This window comes from Tursiops truncatus, chromosome 5, assembly GCF_011762595.2.
Source record: "Tursiops truncatus isolate mTurTru1 chromosome 5, mTurTru1.mat.Y, whole genome shotgun sequence".
NCBI classification, from domain to species: Eukaryota; Metazoa; Chordata; class Mammalia; order Artiodactyla; family Delphinidae; genus Tursiops; species Tursiops truncatus.
This window is the reverse complement of record NC_047038.1, coordinates 66,386,162-66,409,624: the sequence shown is the minus strand read 5'-3', so window position 1 is coordinate 66,409,624 and position 23,463 is coordinate 66,386,162. Positions and strand designations below refer to the sequence as shown.

General features: G+C 39.9%; 1 protein-coding gene across 8 annotated transcripts in view; it reads left to right on the top strand.

Moving 5' to 3' along the window:
* Positions 1-23,463, top strand: part of ATP8A1 (ATPase phospholipid transporting 8A1) — a 242,128-nt gene that overhangs the window by 17,366 nt on the left and 201,299 nt on the right. For 6 of the 8 annotated variants that reach the window (XM_019928250.3, XM_019928247.3, XM_073805203.1 and 3 more), the window contains exons 2-4: positions 19,293-19,407; positions 20,899-20,998; positions 21,990-22,088. In XM_019928250.3, the coding sequence (XP_019783809.1) occupies positions 19,293-19,407; positions 20,899-20,998; positions 21,990-22,088 (314 nt within the window). Of the gene's footprint in view, positions 1-16,988; positions 17,017-19,292; positions 19,408-20,898; positions 20,999-21,989; positions 22,089-23,463 lie in introns of those variants that run through there. The other 2 variants (XM_073805202.1, XM_073805204.1) reach the window with 2 other exon arrangements.

Sequence of the window (23,463 nt, the reverse complement as noted above, 5' to 3'; positions counted from 1 at the left end):
TTAGTATAGGATCTTCAATTTATTGAACCTCTCAAAACCTTCCTGAATTGATTCGTTTATGTCATCTGCACATTTATCAATCGTGCCATGTATGTCCTTATCTTATTCTATCATTGGGACCCAGGCCGTCTGGCTCCAGATGGCTCAGGAAGTTATGCGCCTACTTTAACTATCCAGGGGTCCCTTGGATCATAACAGAGCCTCATGAGACTCAGTCTCCGGAGTCTCTCACTCTGCCTGGTATTACCCTGGTTTGTTCTCTGTATATCTACTCCATTCTCTTCATACCTTCACCATACACGTGGCTTCATTGGGGGGTGCTGCGACCTGCCTCCAGCCGAACTCTCCAGGCTCAGTCTGGTCCCTGCTCAGTGCCGAGTCTACCTGCTTGCGTCCCTGGACCACAAGTCCACTTTCTCAGAAAGAAGTCCAGTTGGCCCTGCTGGTCAGGTGCACCTGTTGATCATGACTCCCAGGGCCAGGGGACTAGGCCAGGAGAGGGAAGGAGGGGCAGGAGCCAGGGGTGACCCAGACTAGACTGCTTCAGAAGGGCTTGTGGGAAGGGGGAACCAAAGGAAAGCTCCAGTATGCGTCCCCTCGTGGATGTTTGTCAACCAGTTGTGAATCCACATTGTTACCTAATCATGGGATCCAGTGTCTCAGGTTTTTAAGAACAGGGTGAGTCTAACCTTGTTGAAGCTCAGAATGCTGAGGATTTGGCCAATAACATTTATTGTTCAGGTTTAGGTTAATGTAAAGGACCTTTTTTATAGGGGAAAAATTCCTTTTACTCTCTTGGGTATGAGAAACACCACTTTAAAAACAACGAACCCCTACTCAATGTTAACTGAATTCTCAACACAAAAGGGAAATGTTTCTTTTAACTTTTGAATTATTTTCAGAAATTAACCTTAAATCCTTTAGAAGCTGTAGATCTCATTATATAAATATGTGAACTCTGAAAGCATGTCTCTAGACTGCCCTTTTCATGAACAGTAGTTTATAATGTACAGGATCCATCTACTTTCCTTTTTAGAACATTGGGACCTTTCTCATTCACCATGGTTCTTCTGTGGTTAGTGACAGTTCACTTAATTCTTCTGCAAGTTCTCATGGTTCTATAGATTTTTAAATGCTATACATGTGTGTATACACACACATGCTACAAGATATGAATCTATTTAGAACATCTAGGTGCTACCTTGTCTTTTTTCTTTTTAAAATAATTCCCTACCTTCTCTTTTGCTTTAGTTCCTCCAGCTATTTGTTCCAGCCTTCCTAGTTTTAGGATGATTATCCTTGATGGAGAATGAAGTGAAGCCGGAGAAGTAGGGGTTGAGGAGTTCTGCTTTTTATTGTCCGTTAACATTACACCATCTATTGCAGGCAGCAGACTTACCCCATCAATTCCTTGTATTCCAAATGGAAGGAAGAAAACACCTCTGTAATCTCTAACATTTTTTAAAACACCTTTCCTCCATTTTCAGATGTCTGTACATCTGTTATTATTGGCTACTAAACATGTAAGCCTATTTCCAACCTTTCCTTCCCATGATCTTTTTATCTGCTTTTCCTTGTTCAAGGACTTCTTGTGCTGCAACAATGGTCTCTTTGACCACACTTCCGTTTTCCCCCTAGACAGGACCTTTCACGATTAGTCACCATGTTACTTCAGACAGCCTTCCAGACTTCTTTCTGCCCCTTTTGGGTCTTGATGCTAACTTGAAATACATCCTCTTGAAATCTAGAACACATGTCTGGCTTAGCCTGGTATTTCCCTCTTTGACTGCCAAAAGCTCTTTGGTACAGTTATGTTTTCTACTAGCTTTATCACTTCTGCGTTGATTAGAATCCAGTCCATAGTTAGCAATTCCTCATCTTGTTTCCTGTACCTTCTCAAGAGATGAATTTGCTGCCAAGACAAGTAAATGATGCTTTTAGCTAATTGAGCCTTCTAGGAGATGCCTGATGGATGTCTGGTGGTCGAAACCCCTCGCTGCTAGTGCAGTCTGTTTCTATGCCAATGTTTTATCTATATTGGGAACATACCACTTACTTCTGCTGACTGACCAAAGAATCTATGGGTTATCCCCAAGGGGATATCATTAGATTCCTTTTATCTTTCATTGTTCTGCTTCCTTTTCCTGTTAAGCATGATTTGGCATTCATAAGTGTTTTCTTTATTATTTGCAGTAACTCAGCATGCCCGAGATGATTATTTTTCTAGGTTAGTATCCAAAGCTGGCAGCAGAAGAAATTGAGTGCTTACTGTGTGTGAGGCCCAACACTAGGCATGCATAGGTTTCCATGTAATACTGCTTAAGGCTAGCCTTTCCTCTGAATGTCAGGAATACTTTTTTCAGTGTCTACCACTTAGAATTTGTAGTGCTACTTTTGGAGCTTGTTGCAGTTCAGCATGAGTGCAGGAAGTGTTAAGCCATTATTTTTTTTCCTCTTTTAGACAAGGAATAATGGTGATATGTTTTTACACTTGTTTATTTTTAGATCGGTTCCCACAAAGACACAGAACAATATCACTTACCATGTATGGTAATGACAGGTCCTGATAGGAAGATATATTAGTGGGTATCAGGATAGGGACAAGATTATAAAGTTCTAGGAATTTTTGGATACCTTATATTAAAATAGAAAATTTAGTAAACACTTATTGCATTCAAGGGACTTCCCTGAAGTGTTATTTATGTTACTTCTCCATATTAGAGTAGTACCTGATAGATACACACATGTGCCCTTATGCCTGTCCTGTTCTCTGTGCATAAGTCAGTTGCTATATACCTAAGTATATAGATCAGAAGATTAATATTGGAGTGTTCAAAAGACCACTGTATATTCAAAACTTTTGTAGGTGACACCGCAAGAATGAATGGTCAGGGAGACTGCTTAGACATGTAATAGCATCTACAATGCCATGAAGTAGGGGAAAGTCGTGGCTGGAAAAACTGCGTTGAGGTGGAATAGGGCCAGTAGAGGAGAAATGGGGTCAGAGGGAGAGGCCAGGTCAAGCTTAGCTGTTGAATGAGTAAATGCATCTAGTAGTGTTAAAGCTTTAGAACTGAGTTGGACTTTATCGATTTCCAAATATTATCCTGGCGCTGGTACTCACTGGCCCTTTGACCATCAGCAGTTCTCCACACGAGAAGCAAGTTTCCTCATCTTCATCATTTTGAGAAGAATTCCTGGGGGTGGGGTGGAGTGAACTCTTTTGTAAGATGAAGAACAATTTTTTTTGAAGCAGATAACCATGTTTTACATCATCAGGGTAAGTGGATATTTTTTGTTATAACTTAAATGGGCTTGAGGGTAATGAGCTGGCGTCACAGTTGCGTAAACAAGAAGGTAAAGGAGAAGAAGCTGGGAATGTGGGAAGCTTTTTGGCTGTTGTACAAGTTCCTTAGGATGGAAACCCCTAGATATCCCAGAACATGCTGGACTCAGGGCTTGGATAAGGCAGCTGTTAACATCAGAGGAGATCTTAGCAAGTAGGGCCTGTTGGGGAGGGTTCCAGGCAGCCTCATGATATTTTTGGGGGGCAGGGTAATTGCATTCCAGGTGGTTCCAGGTCATTGTTCCATGCAGAGCAGAAAAGCCAGCTAGTGACTGGGGGACAGAGAACAGGATTCGGCTCCTTGAAGAAGAAGAAAGGCCCGGTCCGGGTCCAGTGTCAATGCCTACCTACGTTAGATGCGTGGTGGGACAGGACTTGGCTTTCAGCAGAGGACTGAAATGCCTCTGCTTAAATTCCACACTATGGAAGCTGAGCATAATCTTTATAAGTAGGTAGAGTAGTTCCCAGAATCAAATGAAAAGCTTTTACAGGAAGGTCAAGGAGCATGCACGGCAGCTGGACTAACGGACAGTTACTTTCGGATGCCACAGAATCTGTCTTATCTATGCTTATTAGCCTTTTCATATGTCTAGACTGGAAGTTGTCTGTGATTAGCTTAGCATGGCTCATGTGCCCACCTTTAAATCAAAAAGGGGAATGGGGGCTTCCCTGGTGGTGCGGTGGTTGAGAGTCCGCCTGCTGATGCAGGGGACATGGGTTTGTGCCCCGGTCCGGGAAGATCCCACGTGCCGCGGAGCAGCTGGGCCCGTGAACCATGGCCGCTGAGCCTGCGCATCCGGGGCCTATGCTCCGCAATGAGAGAGGCCGCAGCAGTGAGGGGCCCGCATACTGCAAAAAAAAAAAAAAAGGGGAATGGTATTTTTATGGACCAGTCCCTCAAGACTGCCTACGGTTGAGGGAGGGGAGTTCTCCAAGGAAAACCAAAGACTCTTTTCAGGAGAGGCAGACGCTGAGCTGGAATGAACAACAGATGTTCACTGCGTAGAGCTTGAATCAATATTCGGTACAGGGAAGGTGTATTGCTGCAATTGAAAATTTCATTTCCCCTCTGGCTATTGCAGTCATGGTCTAGAAATTTGAGATGCATTGCTGAATAGTTTCTATTTAATTTCCGTGCTTTTAAAGGTGTTTATTTCTTCAGTGCCATATTTGAAACTGTAGTATGTAAATCTTAACCTTTAAAGGACCGAGTTCATTGTTTCCAGAGTGGTGGTTCCTTCCTTTTGTTCCCTCTCTGTCTGAACAGCTGCTGTCAGGCTCACAACTGAACGTTTGAAATGACCGTTCTGCTCCAACAATGCAGAACATGGGATTTCAAATCTCTTTTGTAGCTCTAGTAACTGCTTCTGTATTTCTAATTAAATAAACAATATATATGGTAACCACTAAAAGCAAAATAAATAAAATACAAATGTCTAAATTATTCAGCCAAAGATTGCTTTGCTCCAGAAACTTGAACCAAAAAAATATATATGTAAGTTGAGGACTTTTAATTTATTATTATTTTTTGCAGGGAACAAAATTAAAACCTATTAAACCTTGGAAAAGATCATGGGTAATGCTCATAATTTCCTACTAACTAGCACTTAACTTGAATCACACCTAAGTTCTGCAGTTGTACCCCTGAAGTCTCTGGCTAGTTTTCCAGTTAATATTCTTTCATTACACTGTTGTCTAAAGACTTCATTCTAGCTCAAGAAATGCGAGCAATTAATATGGTCTCTTTAGTGTCTAATATTAGAAGCCGTTGAGTAAAAGGATATATAGTTGGATTCTCCTGAATATGTTTAGGATATAATGTAGATATTATGATTCCAATTACAGCCTTACTTATAATCGTGATAAAGTCGAGTCTGCAAAAGCATAATGGTTCAAAACCATATTACCATGCAACAGAATGATTTTGTGTCTTGTTCTCTTCTCCCTCCTACCTACCCACCCCTGCTTCTGTTACATAACCCCATACAGATGACAATTTTAGGAAAACATGTACTTGCTAAATATTAATTTATAAAATTGTAGGGTAAAATTTATTTTACTCTCTAGATTTATTCACTGGTCACAACTTTAAATATTATGCCAAAAATTTTTTAAATGTTAGTACCTACCTCAGTGTGTCCCTAAGACTTTTGTTTTACCCATCTCAAGTGTTTTGAAGGAAAGATTAACTTTATATAATCTCTGGATAGAGGATACACTGACAGGAACCGTTTGAGTGATAGTATTGTGCTACATTGCTAACATAATCATTTAATCCTCCTATGAACCCTATTTTACGTGAGGAAGCTGAGGCTCAGACATAAAACAATTTGCCCAGTGTTATGTAGAAGTGTCATAATCTGAATTTGAACACAGATCTGACTACAAAACATGTTCCTTCTCCCCACAGTCTACCTTTTTGATTTCAGCAATAAAAATAGTAACTAGAATGTTTGTGTGTGCATGAAGAGCCAGGCGGTGTCCTGAGTGCTTTTTACACATGCATTATCTCATTTAGTCTGTACACAATCCTGTGAAAGAAGGTAAGCAGCTAGAGTTAAGTAATCTAAGATAACCATACCTCACAACTAAGGGACCTAAACTTTCTCTCTCTCACTCCATGGTCTGTACCACCAGTCACGATTCTGTAGTGCCTTCCTTGATTAGACCCTGTGTTTTCAATATTATTGATTACCATGTTATAATGAGAAAAAGCTGTGTGATATCTAAGGCTAGGGTTGTTTGGTTGTAAAGAGAATTCTGTGAAGTCATTAATCATTATTTAAAGTCCTAGATTTCTTTCAAGTCTTGGGCTTTGGTTGGAGTAGCATCAGACAGTGGGTATATGTGGCATCATACAGGATGAAATGATGAGAGACATGGAGAGGCTATGAGGGTCAGACCAGCTCCACCTCCAAAAAAATATCCTGTATCATCTACTTCATCTCTGTCACCACTGTCTCACCCAGGCCCCGTTGTCTTTTACCTGAATTGTCACAGTAGCCGCAAAATGATCTTCCTGCCTAAAAGTTTTCCGTGGATTCCTACCACATGAAGGATATAAATTCGGGTTTCTTTTTGTCTCTGCCAATCTGGCCATGCCCCTTCTTGTTTGATGGCGTCCCCTGTTCACTGTCACGGGTCTTCATGTTCCTGGAAATGCCAAGCTCATTCCTGCCACCTTGGCTTTGCTCCTGCTGTTCCCCGGTTGTGTTTACACTGTCCTTTATCTCTTCTCATTGAGGGCTCAGCTCAGCTTCTCAGTACCTCTCTTACCACTCAATAGAAAGCTGCAATAGCAGTAATGATAACAGCAACAACAGTGAGAACAGCTGACATTTACTGAGCTCTTACTGAATGCCAGCCATTGCTCTCTACATGTATTAACTACCAGGTCCTTCACAAGCCCCCTTTGAGGTAGGTATTATTATCGACTCCATTATATAGATGCTGAAACTGAGGCACAGAGAATTCTGCCAATCATTTTATCAATCACCTGTTTTACGTCATCATACTCACCATGATCTGTAATTATCTTGCTTTCTTCTGGAAAATAAGTTCCCGAGAGAAGGGAACCTTATCTTATTTTAAGCTGTTTCTGCAGCTTTAAAAAAAAAAAAAGCCTGGCACATAGTAGGCACTTAAATATGTTGAATGAATGAATGAACAAATGAATGAGCTAATGAACAACAGGTCTTACTGATTGGGTCGTGATAAATTATGACGAGAAATGGAAAATTTCTGAGATGATGCTTCTGCTATAATTGTAGGAGAGGGCACAAAGCCTTTCGCCTTAGCTATTGAGCATTTTTCTTCTCTACTGCATTATACTGTGTGCATTTAAGCACGTGACTGAATCTGGACAGAGGAAGAAAGGAAAACTAGGTGTCAACATACTCGGTAACCCAGTAGACACTGGTCAGTGGGTGGGTGCCAGGTGGTTGCTGGCAACAGATTATAGTCACTACTTATCTTTTCACATATGAAGATTCAGCCATGAGCACAAAGCACCATTTGACTTTGTGCCTGTGTCTGGCTGCTGATTAGGTAAAGCAGCTGTTACTCTGAAACATCTGGCTCAAGTAAGGAAATTTCTTTTTTAATTTCCCTGTTCTTCTGAACAAATAAGGTATTGACTGTTTTCATCCAGGTGCCCAGTGGATACTAATTTCACAGGATTTTAAAGCTGAAAGAGAATTTCAGATTACGTATTCGCCTACCTTTCCCATTTTACAAGGGAAGGGAATAACTCCCAGGGATTATGTGCACAGGATCACATAAGTAATTAGTGGAAGAACCAGAGCTCGCCTCACAACCACTAAGTGGGTTTAATAATCAGATGCTGTTAGGGGAGGATGAACCAAGTGTTCACTTCAGGGCCATGATCGAGGTGCTGTCCCATCAGCATCTTATGCTTTCTTGATAGTGAAAATTATTGTTGGAAGTTGAAATGCACAGCAGGAGGATGGTGCTTCTATATCCTTATTTAGTAATACAAAGTAATATCTTGTAGTACATTCAGTAGCTAAAAGCGATGTGTGACTCTTTATTTCCCTATACTGAAATCACTGATCCTTCAGAAGTCTAGAAGTAGCATTTGGTCATTTTATAACCAAGAATGCAGAATTTGGTCTGGTAAAATCCCCAGGTTGGTGTGTGCTTAGGAAATACTAAGTAATTTCATCATTAATTAAAACAAACCACAATTCAGAAAACAATTGCTTTTCTGCTGGGGGAAATAATAGTCAAGTGGGATATTACAAACACAAAATACAGAATTTTCAGTATACCTGGAATTCTGAATTACAGAATCATTGTCTATACTATTTGGCCTTTTCCTTATTTATTTCAATAAAAGCTAGTCCAGAGTAGTTTATTTTGGGAGACTGGTTTGATTCTGGCTGGTCTTAAATGGGAAAAGAATTTGAAAAAGAATAGATACATGTATATGTGTAACTGAATCATTTTGCTGTACAGCTGAAACTAACACAACATTCTTCATCAACTATGCTCCAATATAAAATAAAAAATTTTTTAAATGGTAAAAGGAAACAGGTAAAACTAAAAAAAAAAAAAAAAAAGACCTTATAGGGACTTCCCTGGTGGTGCAGTGGTTGAGAGTCTGCCTGCCAATGCAGGGGACATAGGTTCGATTCCTGGTCCAGGAAGATCCCACATGCCGTGGAGCAACTAAGCCCATGCGCCACAACTACCGAGCCTGCACTCTAGAGCCTACAAGCCACAACTACTGAAGTCCACATGCCACAACTACTGAAGCCCGTGCTCCGCAACGAGAAGCCACCGCAATGAGAAGCCTGCGCACCGCAACAAAGAGTAGCCCCCACTCACCACAACTAGAGAAAGCCCGTGCACAGCAACAAAGACCCAACGCAGCCAAAAATAAATAAATAAATTTATTTTAAAAAAAGACATTATAGAACTTGGAGAGTATAACATCAGAAGAAGCTAAGGTATTTCAGAAGGCACTGTTGAGCCCTTGCTCATTTCTAATCCTTAAAGGAATGGCTGTGTGAAGGTGGCTGCAGAGGTTTCCTCTGTAGAACTGTTAGTGTCAGAAGAGTAATGATTCTTTAGTGGATGTCAAATACCTGACTGAGCACTGAGGACACTGAGGTGAATGCCTGAGTGATTCTCCTGGAGAATCCAAAACATGGGGAAGGACTGTATATCTGGTAGCATGATCCTCATGAGCTTGTGTGTCTGTACTTGGGGGCAATGTTGAGATGCCCCCAAGAACTTGGAAAGGGGGAAAATGAGTTTGCCTTTTTACTTCTGTGTAAGGTCAACACATGATAGGACCAGAGCCACCTGCATGAGGGGCAAATTTGTTCCTAGGCCTGCAGGTTTTGATTGTAATCCCACTGGCAGATAAAATGTCAATTTGAATTTCGAGATGGAAATGTTCTGGAAAAGGGTGAGTCCGGGAGGTCAACATTGGCAGCACTCTTCTCAGCTCTGTGGAGGGGAAAAGAAGTGTTGGTGGGCAGATCTGGTATCATGGCCCCATTGCCAGGGTATTCCAACAGACTTTGGATTTTTTGGTCTGACAGTGCCTCAACCCCTGTTGTGGAATTGGGTGCATCAGGCTGTGCTGGCCTGATGCCGTTAGACTCATATCATGTAACGACTAGTGGGTTACCTCAGTGCTCACCAGACACCATCACTTGGTCTCTGGACTTTCTACATAGGCCACCAGGGGAGAATTCAATTAATTATGGGACCTCAGTTACTCTAGTTCCTGTGGCAATTATTTCTCTAGTAATAAACTTACTGTCATTTTGGATTTATGCATCAGTCTTACAGGCTTGGATAACCTGTGTCTACTTCTAAGAGAAGGATCTGTTCTTGATATATTGTTAAATATGTTTTCGCTCATTTGTTAATTCATTAGACACTGAGTGCTTACTGTGAGCCAGAGGTGCACTATTCAGATAACTCTCAGGGTAACAGGGGAAGCAGATGAATTAACAATTACAAGGTAGGGAATGACCACTCTGGACATTACTTTGGAGGCAGCGTGCCAGCCTCCCATTTCTGTAAGCTTCCACATACCAATTTATCATTATTTACTTCTATTAACTATTTAGGTATAATAGATTGTTATGTACCTAACAAATATTAGTCATTTTGTTAAGTACTTTGCATAAATTCTTCCATGTAATAGCAACTATTCCATATAAAATTTCTATAAAATTTTATAGACTGGGAAACTGAAGCCTAATGAGAGTAACTACTTAAAGTCACGTTTTATTCTTGGCTTTGCTGTTTGCCAGATGCTGTCCGTTTGACTATACTTGATAAGGAGTTTGAACGTGTTCCAAGATGGGCATCAGAGTTCACTCTGGACCATCTCAGTACTAACCCAGGGAGGATGGGTCCCTGAGGGGATCCCAGAAGCAGTCACCCAGACCCCTTGAAGTACATTTCCATTAAATGTGGGAGTATCCTGTGCCTTCTTTGTGCAACTCTTGTGCTAAGAAAAGCTGCGAGAGATGGTCAAGAGCCTGATTAAGATCTGTTTCTTTCTGTTGGCACTCTTCACCTTTTGCATGACTTCAGGACAAAGAAGCCTCACCTGACCTTCAGGGAATACTCCATGAGACCTGTTAATGGATACATGGCCTCACTCTCCTCCACTGCGTTCCGTGAGGGGATGACACATGAGCTGGCTTGGTTCTCAGTAGACCTTAGAAGGCAGGACAAGTGGATTAAAAGCTACTAGTGAATTTTAATGACTTACGTAACCAAAGCCTCTAAATTACTAAACAAATCCCGAGGGACACAGCCTCCCTCCTTAAAACAAAAGGCAGACCACGTATGGGAAGGAATAACAAGCGTACCATCTAAGTTTTACCCGCTTTGGGGCAGAGTCGGTGGGGGGGATCCTTCCTTCGGTTACCTTCGCCACCACTGTACATCAATCTCTCACTGAAGGCATTGCCCAGGTGTGAACACAGAGGTCTTCATCTGGTCATCATAACTGTCGAAGGGGGCAGTTTGCAGAGAACATTTTTTTGGGGGGGGGATTTTATTTATTTCTTTTTGAATTTTATTTTTTTATACAGCAGGTTCTTATTAGTTATCCATTTTATACATATTGGTGTATATATGTCAATCCCAATCTCCCAGTTCATCACACCACCACCCCTCCCCCTGCCACTTTCCCCCCTTGGTGTCCATACATTTGTTCTCTACATCTGTGTCTCAAAATCTGCACTGCAAACCAGTTCAGCCGTACCATTTTTCTAGGTTCCACATATATGCGTTAATATACAATATTTGTTTTTCTCTTTCTGACTTACTTCACTCTGTATGACAGTCTCTAGATACATCCACGTCTCTACAAATGACCCAATTTCGTTCCTTTTTATGGCTGAGTAATATTCCATTGTATATATGTACCACATCTTCTTATTCCATTCATCTGTCAATGGGCATTTGGGTTGCTTCCATGACCTGGCTATTGTAAATAGTGCTGCAATGAACATTGGGGTGCATATGTCTTTTTGAATTCTGGTTTTCTCTGGGTATATGCCCGGTAGTGGGATTGCTGGGTCATATGGTAATTCTATTGTTAGTTTTTTAAGGAACCTCCATACTGATCTTCATAGTGGCTGTATCAATTTACATTCCCACCAACAGTGCAAGAGGGTTCCCTTTTCTCCACACCCTCTCCAGCATTTGTTATTTGTAGATTTTCTGATGATGTCCATTCTAACTGGTGTGAGGTGATAGTTTTGATTTGCATTTCTCTAATAATTAGTGATGTTGAGCAGATTTCATGTGCTTCTTGGCCATCTGTATATCTTCTTTGGAGAAATGTCTATTTAGGTCTTCTGCCCATTTTTGAATTGGGTTGTTTGTTTTTTTAATATTGAGCTGCATGAGCTGTTTATATATTTTGGAGATTAATCCTTTGTCCGTTGATTCGTTTGCAAATATTTTCTCCAATCCTGAGGGTTGTCTGTTCCTCTTGTTGTAGTTTTCTTTGCTTTCTAAAAGCTTTTAAGTTTCATTAGGTCCCATTTGCTTATTTTTGTTTTCATTTCCATTACTCTAGGAGGTGGGTCAAAAAATATCTTGCTGTGATTTATGTCAAACAGTGTTCTTCCTATGTTTTCCTCTAAGAGCTTTATAGTGTCCAGTCTTATATTTAGGTCTCTAATCCATTTTGAGTTTATTTTTGTGTATGGTGTTAAGGAATGTTCTAATTTCATTCTTCTACATGTAGCTGTCCAGTTCTCCCAGCACCACTTACTGAATAGACTGTCTTTTCTCCATTTTATATCCTTGCCTCCTTTGTCATAGATGAGTTGACCCTAGGTGCGTGGGTTTATTTCTGGGCTTTCTATCCTGTTCCATTGATCTATATTTCTGTTCTTGTGCCAGTACCATATTGTCTCGATTACTGTAGCTCTGTAGTATAGTCTGAAGTCAGGGAGTCTGATTCCTCCAGCTCCGTTTTTTTCCCTCAAGACTGCTTTGGATCTTCGGAGCCTTTTGTATCTCCATACAAATGTCAAGATTTTTGGTTGTAGATCTGTAAAAAATACCATTGGTAATTTGTTAGGGATTGCATTGAATCTGTAGATTGCCTTGGGTAGTATAGTCATTTTCACAATCTTGATTCTTCCAATCCAAGAACATGGTACATCTCTCCATCTATTTGTATCATCTTTAATTTCTTTCATCAGTGTCGTATAGTTTTTGGCATACAGGTCTTTTGTCTCCCTAGGTAGGTTTATTCCTAGGTATTTTATTCTTTTTGTTGCAATGGTAAATGGGAGTGTTTCCTTAACTTCACTTTCAGATTTTTCATCATTAGTATATAGGAATGAAAGAGATTTCTCTGCATTAATTTTGTATACTGCAACTTTACCAAATTCATTGATTAGCTCTAGTAGTTTTCTGGTGGCATCTTTAGGATTCTGTAGGTGTAGTATCACATCATCTGCTAACAGTGACAGTTTTACTTCTTCTTTTCCAATTTGTATTCCTTTTATTTCGTTTTGTTCTCTGATTGCCATGACTGGGATTCCAAAACTGTGTTGAATAATAGTGGTGAGAATGGACATCCTTGTCTTGTTTCTAATCTTAGAGGAAATGCTTTCAGTTTTTCACCATTGAGAATGATGTTTGCTGTGGGTTTGTCATATATGGCCTTTATTATTTTGAGGTAGGTTCCCTCTATGCCCACTTTCTGGAGAGTTTTTATCATAAATGGGTGTTGAATTTTGTCAAAAGCTTTTTCTGCATCTATTGAGATGATCATATGGTTTTTCTTCTTCAGTTTTTTAATATGGTGAATCACATTGATTGATTTGCATATATTGAAGAATCCTTGCATTCCTGGGATAAATCCCACTCGATCATGGTGTATGATCCTTTTAATGTGTTGTTGGATTCTGTTTAGTAGTATTTTGTTGAGGATTTTTGCATCTATATTCATGAGTGATATTGGTCTGTAATTTTCTTTTTTTTGTCGTATCTTTGTCTGGTTTTGGTATCAGGGTGATGGTGGCCTCATAGAATGAGTTTGGGAGTGTTCCTTCCTCTGCAATTTTTGGAAGAATTTGAGAAGGATGGGTTTTTGCTCTTCTCTAAATGTTTGATAGAATTCACCTGTGAAGCCATCTGGTGCTGGACTTTTGTTTGTTGGAAGATTTTTAATCCCAATTTCAATTTCATTACTTGTGATTGGTCTGTTCATATTTTCTGTTTCTTCCTGGTTCAGTCTTGGAAGGTTATACCTTTCTAAGAATTCGTCCATTTTTTCCTGGTTGTCCATTTTATTGCCATAGAGTTGCTTGTAGTAGTTTCTTAGGATGCTTTGTATTGCTGCGGTGTCTGTTGTAACTTCCCCTTTTCATTTCTAATTTTAATGATTTGAGTCCTCTCTTTTTCCTGATGAGTCTCATTAATGGTTTATCAATTTTGTTTATCTTCTCAAAGAACCATCTTTTAGTTTTATTGATCTTTGCTATTGTTTTCTTTGTTTCTGTTTCACTTATTTCTGCTCTGATCCTTATGATTTCTTTTCTTCTACTAACTTTGGGTTTTGTTTGCTCTTCTTTCTCTAGTTCTTTTAGGTGTAAGATTAGGTTGTTTATTTGAGATGTTGTTTCTTGAGGTAGGATTGTATTGCTATGAACTTCCCCCTTAGAACTGCTTTTGCTGCATCCCTTAGGTTTTGCATCATCATGTTTTCATTATCATTTGTCTCTAGGTATTTTTTGATTTCCTCTTTGATTTCTTCAGTGATCTCTTGGTTATTTAGTAATGTATTCTTTAGCCTCCATGTGTTTGTGTTTTTACATTTTTTTCCCTGTAACTGTTTTCTAATCTCATAGCGTTGTGGTCAGAAAAGATGCTTGATATGATTTAAATTTGCTGAGGCTTGATTTGTAACCCAAGGTGTGATCAATCCTGGAGAATGTTCCATGCACACTTGAGAAGAAAGTGTAATCTGCTGTTTTTGGATGGAATGTCCTATAAATATCAATTAAATCTATCTGGTCTATTGTTTCGTTTAAAGCCTCTGTTTCCTTATGTATTTTCGTTTTGGATGATCTGTCCATTGGTGTAAGTGAGGTGTTAAAGTCCCCCACTATTATTGTGTTCCTGTCAGTTTCCTCTTTTATAGCTGTTAGCAGTTGCCTTTTGTATTGAGGTGCTCCTATGTTGGGTGCACATATATTTATAATTGTTATATCTTCTTCTTGGATTGATCCCTTGATCATTATGTAGTGTCCTTCCTTGTCTCTTGTAACATTCTTTATTTTAAAGTCTATTTTATCTGATATGAGTATTGCTACTCCGGCTTTCTTTTGATTTCCATTTGCATGGAATATCTTTTTCCATACCCTCACTTTCAGTCTGTATGTGTCCCTAGGTCTGAAGTGGGTCTCTTGTAGACAGCATATATATGGGTCTTGTTTTTATCCATTCAGCGAGCCTGTGTCTTTTGGTTGGAGCATTTAGTCCATTCACGTCTAAGGTAATTATCGATATGTATGTTCCTATTACTATTTTCTTGATTGTTTTAGGTTTGTTTTTGTAGGTCCTTTACTTCTCTTGTGTGTCCCACTTAGAGAAGTTCCTTTAGCATTTGTTGTAGAGCTGGTTTGGTGGTGCTGAATTCTCTTAGCTTTTGCTTGTCTGTAAACCTTTTCATTTCTCCTTCGAATCTGAATGAGATCCTTGCCGGGTAGAGTAATCTCGGTTGTAGGTTCTTCCCTTTCATCACTTTAAATATGTCATGCCACTCCTTTCTGGCTTGTAGAATTTCTGCTGAGAAATCAGCTGTTAACCTTATGGGAGTTCCTTTGTATGTTATTTGTCTTTTTTCCCTTGTTGCTTTCAATAATTTTTCTTTGTCTTTATTTTTTGCCAATTTGATTACTATGTGTCTCAGCATGTTTCTCCTTGGGTTTATCCTATATGGGACTCTCTGCGCTTCCTGGACTTGGGTAGCTATTTCCTTTTCCATGTTAGGGAAGTTTTCGACTATAATCTCTTGAAATATTTTCTCTGGTCCTTTCTCTCTCTCTTCTCCTTCTGGGACCCCTATAATGCGAATGTTGTTGCGTTTAATGTTGTCCCAGAGGTCTCTTAGTCTGTCTTCATTTCTTTTCATTATTTTTCTTTATTCTGTTCCACAACAGTGAACTCCACCATTCTGTCTTCCAGGTCACTTATGCCTCAGTTATTCTGCTATTGATTCCTTGTAGTGTATTTTTCATTTCAGCTATTGTATTGTTCATCTCTGTTTGTTTGTTCTTTAATTTTTCTAGGTCTTTATAAACTTTTCTTGCATCTTCTCCATCTTTGCCTCCATGCTTTTTCTGAGGTCCTGGATAATCCTCACTATTGTTATTCTGATTTCCTTTTCTGGAAGGTTGCCTATCTCCACTTCATTTAGTTGTTTTTCTGGGGTTTTATCTTGTTCCTTCATCTGGTACATAGCCCTCTGTCTTTTCATCTTGTCTATCTTTCTGTGAATGTGGTTTTTGCTCCACAGGCTGCAGGATTGTAGTTCTCCTTGCTTCTGCTGTCTGCCCTCTGGTGGATGAGGCTATCTAAGAGGCTCGTGCAAGTTTCCTGATGGGAGGGACTGGTGGTGGGTAGAGCTGGCTGTTGCTCTGGTCGGCAGAGTTCAGTAGAACTTTAATCCGCTTGTCTGCTGATGGGTGGGGCTGGGTTCCCTCCCTGTTGGTTATTTGGCCTGAGGTGACCCAACACTGTAGCCTACCTGGGCCCTTTGGTGGGGCTCATGGCGGACTCTGGGAGGGCTCACGCCAAGGAGTACTTCCCAGAACTTCTGCTGCCAGTGTTCTTGTCCCAAGGTGAGACACAGCCACCCCCCACCTCTGCAGGAGACCCTCCAACACTAGCAGGTAGGTCTGGATCAGTCTCCTGTGGGGTCACTGCTCCTTACCCTGGGTCCCCGTGCACACACTACTTTGTATGTGCCCTCCCAGAGTGGAGTCTCTGTTTCCCCCAGTCCTGTCGAAGTCTTGTAATCAAATCCCGCTAGCCTTCAAAGTCTGATTCTCTAGGAATTCCTCTTCCCATTGCCGGAACCCCAGGTTGGGAAGCCTGACGTGGGGCTCAGAACCTTCACTCCAGTGGGTGGACTTGTGTGGTATTAAGTGTTCTCCAGTTTGTGAGTCACCCACCCAGCAGTTATGCGATTTGATTTTATTGTGATTGCGCCCCTCCTCCCATCTCATTGTGGCTTCTCCTTTGTCTTTGCATGTGGGGTATCTTTTTTGGTGAGTTCCAGCATCTTCTTGTCAATCATTGTTCAGCAGTTAGTTGTGATTCTGGTGCTTTTGCAAGGGGGAGCGAGAGCACGTCCTTCTACTCCGCCACCTTGAACCAATATCCTGCAGAGAACATTTTTAAAAGAAAAAAAACATAAAAACAGAGTTGTCTGGTGCATATTGATCGGTTATAGGGGATGTGTTCACCTGTAACCCAGAAGTATGAGACCAAAATTTAAGGAAAGAGGTGATTCCAATCCCTTTTTCCTAGGAGGGTCCTTTGCCCCAAGAAATTTTTGAATACAGATTCATACGTGATGGGGAGAGGTGATGTCCAAGTTTACCTGGCAGCATTTGAAACCCCAGTATAAATGGATGTGTCAGGTAAGGAGTGATACCTAACACCTCAACTGAGAACGTTACGTAAAGTAAGTACAACTTGAGGCTATCAGTTCAAAGCCGAGTGGAGAGCTGGTTTTCTTGAGGCACTTTGTCCAGTTAAGGTACTGTAAACAGTACACTACGGTCTTTGTGCTGTCATCAAGGAAAATCTAATAAAAGATTTCTAAGAATTTTAATATTGCTGTGCCTCTGATAATCCATGACTTAGTCTGTTCAGGCTGCTTTAATAAAATACTATAGACTGGCCGGTTTATGAATAACAAATTTACTTCTCACAATTCTGGAGCCTGGGAAGTCCAAGATCAAGGCCCTGGCAGATTAGGTGTCTGGTGAGGGCCTGCCTTCTGGTTCATAGAAGACCGTCTTCTTGCTGTGTCCTCACATGGTGGGGGTGGGGAGGGATCTCTCTGGGACCTCTTTTAAAAGGGGCACTAATCCCTCTTATGAGGATTCCACCATCATGACCTAATCACCTCGAAAAAATTTCTCCTCCTAATACCATCACATCCAGGGTTAGGATTTCAGCACATGGATTTTGGAGGAGACATAAACATTCAGTCTTTAGCAATCCCTATATGGAATTTTGATTGTATACAGTAGGGAGGAAAGTTTGTGTTGCGTCTAAAACATGGTGGAGTGACAGATAATTATTAACCATGTGACCATGGGCAAAGCTGCTGATGTGTCTAAGACTGCAAAATGAGTGTGACAGTACCTAGTTTGGATCCCTGTGACCTCCAACGTGATGAGTATAAAGTGTGGCTCTCACCCTGTGCCTCTCTCCTTGGCAAGCTTTCGTTGGCTCACTACCAACGAGAGGATGTGACCCAGACTTCTTCACAAGCGTGAGAGGTCCTTTTAAACCTGGCCTGTGTGCTTTTTCAGCACGGTATCTCACCTGTCTTTACCTTGCCTTTTGTGTATTCTTCAGCAGTCTTGTCCTGTTTGCACTGCCCTGCACACGGTTACACTGTTTCTCACCTTCCGGGTCCCTATGCTCATGTTCCCCACCTTTGTAGGAAGCTCCTATGATTTTCTGGTTTCATAGGGTAACGGAACCCCACAGGCAAGCTTTTATTGTACAGTTTGTTACCAGCACATGGCTGTCATCAGTTTCTTTATCAGTGGGTGGAGAATCACTTGCTTGCTCTCAAAGAAATGGGCACTTAACAAGTCCTTTGTCATTTAGTTTTTATTTATTTGGCAAACATTTATTGAGTACCTGCTGTTTGTTAGTACTGGTATTGGAAGATAAGTAGCACCCCAGCTATGGCCCCAGGGAATTCCATTCTGGTAGGGGACAGACTCAAGGGACAGGGGAGGTACAGAGGCCTGTGGGAACATAGTGAAGATGCACTGACTTTAGCACCAGAGAATACTTCAGAAGAGACCGCTGTCGGCAGGTCTTTTGGGAGGAGTTGGCACTGACTAGGCAGAACAGAGAAGAAAAGTGGGTATTTGAGATAAAGTACTGTTGGTGACTCGAGGAAAGGGGTAAGGGACTGATTTAATTCAGTCTCATTTAATTCTCACTGGAAAGTAAAATAAGCAGTTTAAAATTTTTTCTGTTCTTCTAGAAGCTGCATGTATTTTTTAAAGTGTTGTCAACATTGCAGCAAGGTGTTACCCAGCAGAAATTGCCCGTATCTGTTTACGTTGTTTCAGTGATGGTGAGGTGACTTGATCTTAAGAAACTTAAGATCATTCATAAACATAAATTCTAATTACTGGAAAGATTAAGATGATCATAGTGAGTTAGATCATTGTGGTGGTTGCGTATTTAAACCTTAATGTTGATCTTTTTCTCTGTTTTTATTCACAAAGAAAGAGCAAAACCAGAAAAGCATTAAATGTGTATGCTTAAAATTTCAGAATGTATTGCCATTACCTCTGTCTTGTTAGTCTTATCTAAAAGTGTAAACCATTTTACAATTTTGTGTTACTTTTGGACATATCTTTGTGTAATGAAAGGAAATAAGTTGAACATTTCTGGGGAAAAGATGGGTACAAATTAAAAATTGATGTTACTCTTTTTGAAATGGGTCAGCTTTCACATGACTGTTAAGTGCTGCCTTTCAAATTTAGTAGAAACGTTAAATGTGGGGATTTTTCCTTTTATTAGAATAGAAGCAACACCAATAACAGGGAAGTAGATAGCTTTTAACAGATTTTAGGCTCTAGGATAGTTATGAAATGTGTTTTTGGTCTGGATAATAAAATGAAACATTTCTTATCAAATAAGACTCTCTCTCTTTAAGGTTATGAGAAGACTGATGATGTTTCGGAGAAGACTTCACTGGCTGACCAGGAGGAAGTAAGGACTATATTCATCAACCAGCCCCAGCTGACAAAATTCTGCAATAACCATGTCAGGTAAGAAACCAAAGAATGCTTGGGACTAGCTATTACAGCAGAACTTGGGAGGACATCTCCCCTGCCGGACCAAAATGAAAATGCTTGCAAGGAGTTTTCAGTGAAATCAGTTTAATATTTAAGAGCTTACTGGAGGCAGTGTGTATCAGCCGTTTCTCCATCTTCTAGCCAAGAAGGAGATGTTAATAAGAATCTAGAGGGCTTCCCTGGTGGCGCACTGGTTGAGGGTCTGCCTGCCGATGCAGGGGACATGGGTTTGTGCCCCGGTCCGGGAAGATCCCACATACCACGGAGCGGCTGGGCCCGTGAGCCATGGCCGCTGAGCCTGCGCGTCCAGAGCCTGTGCTCCGCAACAGGAGAGGCCACAACAGTGAGAGGCCCGCGTACCGCAAAAAAACAAACAAAAGAATCTAGAAGCAGGAAGGAGAAGGGCTAAGCAGCCATATGTATGCTACCAATTCTAGTTTCAGTATCTGAATAATGAAAACTGTTCATGGGTATGTGCCTTTGTCTTAAACCTGTTAATAGATGCATGAACCGTTGTTTTTGGTTAACAAGTTTTCACCTTTTAAAAGAAGTCTTTGCAGTTCTTCACTTAGAACTCCTTTTTGTTAAATAGTCTTTAAATATTGGCTTTCGATACTTGCAAAATTTCATATGGTGTCGAGGAATGGAAGGTGTGAGAATTACTTCACTGTTCTATTTTCATTCCAACAATAATGTAAAACTATTGCTGTTATAAGCACTATTCACTAAGTGGCCTCCGGAACCAAGTGAACACCAGCCCCCTTCCCGCCACACGTCAGCCCAGTAGTTTTCTGGTGACAAAACTCCTAGATTTGTGAAATGACCGTTTAAAATTAATATTTACACCTTCAAATTATACAGTAACTTTTCTGAGCTTAAGGAGTGTGGCATGTGTCCCTTTAATCTCCTTTCTATTTAATTAACAAGAGGAAGGTTGGATATTTCTGAGACCTAAATGGTGATATCTTCCTGATTGTGGACATATCTGATGTTTGGTGTGGAGTCCTAGCCAAGTTTCTAGAGGAGCCATGAAGAAAATTCAGACAGAACCCCCCAAAACTCCCCATTTCTCTGACGTTATCCAGGGAAGTCCCTCTATTTGATGTTTCTGGTCTTGCTCAAATTGCTGATTTTTCTTTTTGCAAGATTTTATTTTCTATTAACATATTATACACTATCTTAACTAAAGGTGCTCTTCTTTGTAAGCCGTTGCTAGTAATGATAACAGGATGATCGGCCAAAGATAACAAAAGATATTGTGCAGAAAATTAAACTCTTACTATTTAGACAGTTCCTTTCACTCCTTTTCTTTGAGGTTAATGACCATTTGCAGTATTCACCCAATTTAAAACAGAGGACATTTGTTCATTTAATTTTTTATATGGTGATGATAGAATTTTGTAAACATGGGTGCTAATTGTGGAGTAATTGACTTTTATGCTGCTTTTCATTTTTGTTTTCTAGCACTGCAAAATATAACGTAATCACATTCCTTCCAAGATTTCTCTACTCTCAGTTCAGAAGAGCCGCTAATTCATTTTTTCTCTTTATTGCACTGCTTCAGGTAAAGTCATGTTGTAAAACCTTAGCTCAAAATCATGTGTTCAGATATTAATAAATGTTTTTCTTAAGCCCATGACCAATCTTCTGAAGCTTATCTAAGCACAGAGATAAGCTGGTTTGGTGGGCATTTCCAGCTCCTGCTGCAAGCCGAGTTAGAATACTGCTGCTACCTTATCAAGCCTTTTGATTCATTTTTTTTTGATTCATTTTTATCAACTTCTTTTAAACATTCTGTAAATTTAATGTGGCGGGGACTATTCATTTTGGGTGGTAAAGGGGGATGGGACTTTTTCTTAAACTAGTAAGTGATTTTAGTAACAGTAACCTTGTCAATTCTGAACCTTAGAATGTAAGTTACCATTTAAAAATTCTTTCATTTTGTATTTGGGTTATTTGTAATTAGGAAAAAAGTTTCATTTTATTAAAAAGTAGTCTATGTTCATGCAAAAAGAATAAGAAAACACAACAAAGAAAAAATTTTATAACTCTTACTATTCTACCACCACCAAGAGGAAATTACTGTCTTAAAATTTGGGTGTTTATCCTTCTGGTCTTTTTTTTTTTTTTTCATCCCAAGCATTGTTAATTGACTTACTTTACAAAAAGGGGATCTTAGAGTATATATGTCTTATCATCTGCTTTATCCATATAATAATGTGTGGATATTTTCCCATGTGATTCATTGTGTTTCTAAAATAACGTCCTTAATGGTTGTGTGAAATTTTAGTGTATGGACATGCTGTAATTTAGGTAACCAATCCCCCTTTGTAGGTGTTAGTCCTACACACAACTGCTTGCTGTGAAGCTAATTAACCCTCTCTCCCAGCTACATACTAGGTACAAGCAAATTACCTCATGTAGTGTTTAGTCTACCAAGATGGTAAAATCAATGAAGCATATTTTAAGAAGCTCCAAGCCTTTGTTGTTTTTAAATCTATTATAAACCTTCTAGTTCTTACTGAATTTCTCATCCTTTTTTTCTCTTCCGATAGCAAATACCTGATGTATCACCAACAGGTCGCTACACAACACTGGTTCCTCTCTTATTTATTTTAGCTGTGGCAGCTGTCAAAGAGATAATAGAAGATATTGTAAGTATTTGTTTTTTCATAAATAAATGTAACTCTGTTATTTTTATATACATATTTTAAAAAATTAGTTTCTTCCTAAGTTGTTTAATTCTGGACACAGACTGTTTAAAATCCCCATTCAACTTAAAAGTATTTAAAATATGCTCCCAATGGCGTGTTAGTTTCTGCTTTATAACAAAGTGAATCAGTTATACATATACATATGTTCGCATATCTCTTCCCTCCCACCCTCCCTATCCCACCCCTCTAGGTGGTCACAAACCACCTAGCTGATTTCCCTGTGCTATGTGGCTGCTTCCCACTAGCTATCTATTCTACGTTTGGTAGTGTATATATGTCCATGCCACTCTCTCACTTTGTCACAGCTTACCCTTCCCCCCCCCGTATCCTCAAGTCCCTCCTCTAGTAGGTCTGTGTCTTTATTCCCGTCTTACCCCTAGGTTCTTCATGACCTTTTTTTTTCTTAGATTCCATATATATGTGTTAGAACACGCCACTGTAAAGCAATTATACTCCAATAAAGATGTTAAATAAAAAAAAATAGATATATATGTATAACTGAATCACTTTGCTGTACACTTGAGACTAACACATTGTAAACTAACTATACTTCAATAAAAATTTAAACATAAAATATGCTCCCGGGCTTCCCTGGTGGCGCAGTGGTTGAGAAACCACAACTTTAGTTGAGGAAGCTAATATTTCTTTTTCTGTGCCCTTTAAATACATTGCCTGTCTGAAATGATCATCTGTCAAGCCTTAGGCAAGTCAGATGGTAAGACAAGGAAAGGCTGAGACATTCTTTAGAAAGCTCCAATTAAAATTGTACAAACATTGATATTTTTTTGTAAAGAATCAAATTGGGATCTCATGAAGAACACATGAGCTGTAACATCACTAGGCATATTAGAAATGGGTCAACTGACCATTTAGATCATCAGCCTCAAAAACATCCAGGTGTCTAGGGGTACAAACAGAGGGGGTGTGTGTGTGTGTGTGTGTGTGTGTGTGTGTGTGTGTGTGTAAAACATCATAGTCCTCTAGCTGGAAATGGCATACTTGCCGGGGACCGCTAGCTGAAAATTTAAGGGACTCTCTTCTCACCTGTATCACTCCACACAGAGTTACCATCCTTTAAATTGTACTTGCACTTGGCAGTCCTTAAGGACTGGTCTTTACTACAGTTTTGTCTCTTTCTTTGCCTTATGTATATTCCCCTTTCTTTCTTTGTTTAACCTAATTTTCATTGAACATCTCTTATTTGCTAGACATTGTGCTGTCATTTTTGCAAATTTTTAAAAATTTAATTCATTCAGTGACTTTGCAAGTTAGATTTTTAGCCTCATTTTAAAGGTAAGAAAGCTGAGGCTTAGAG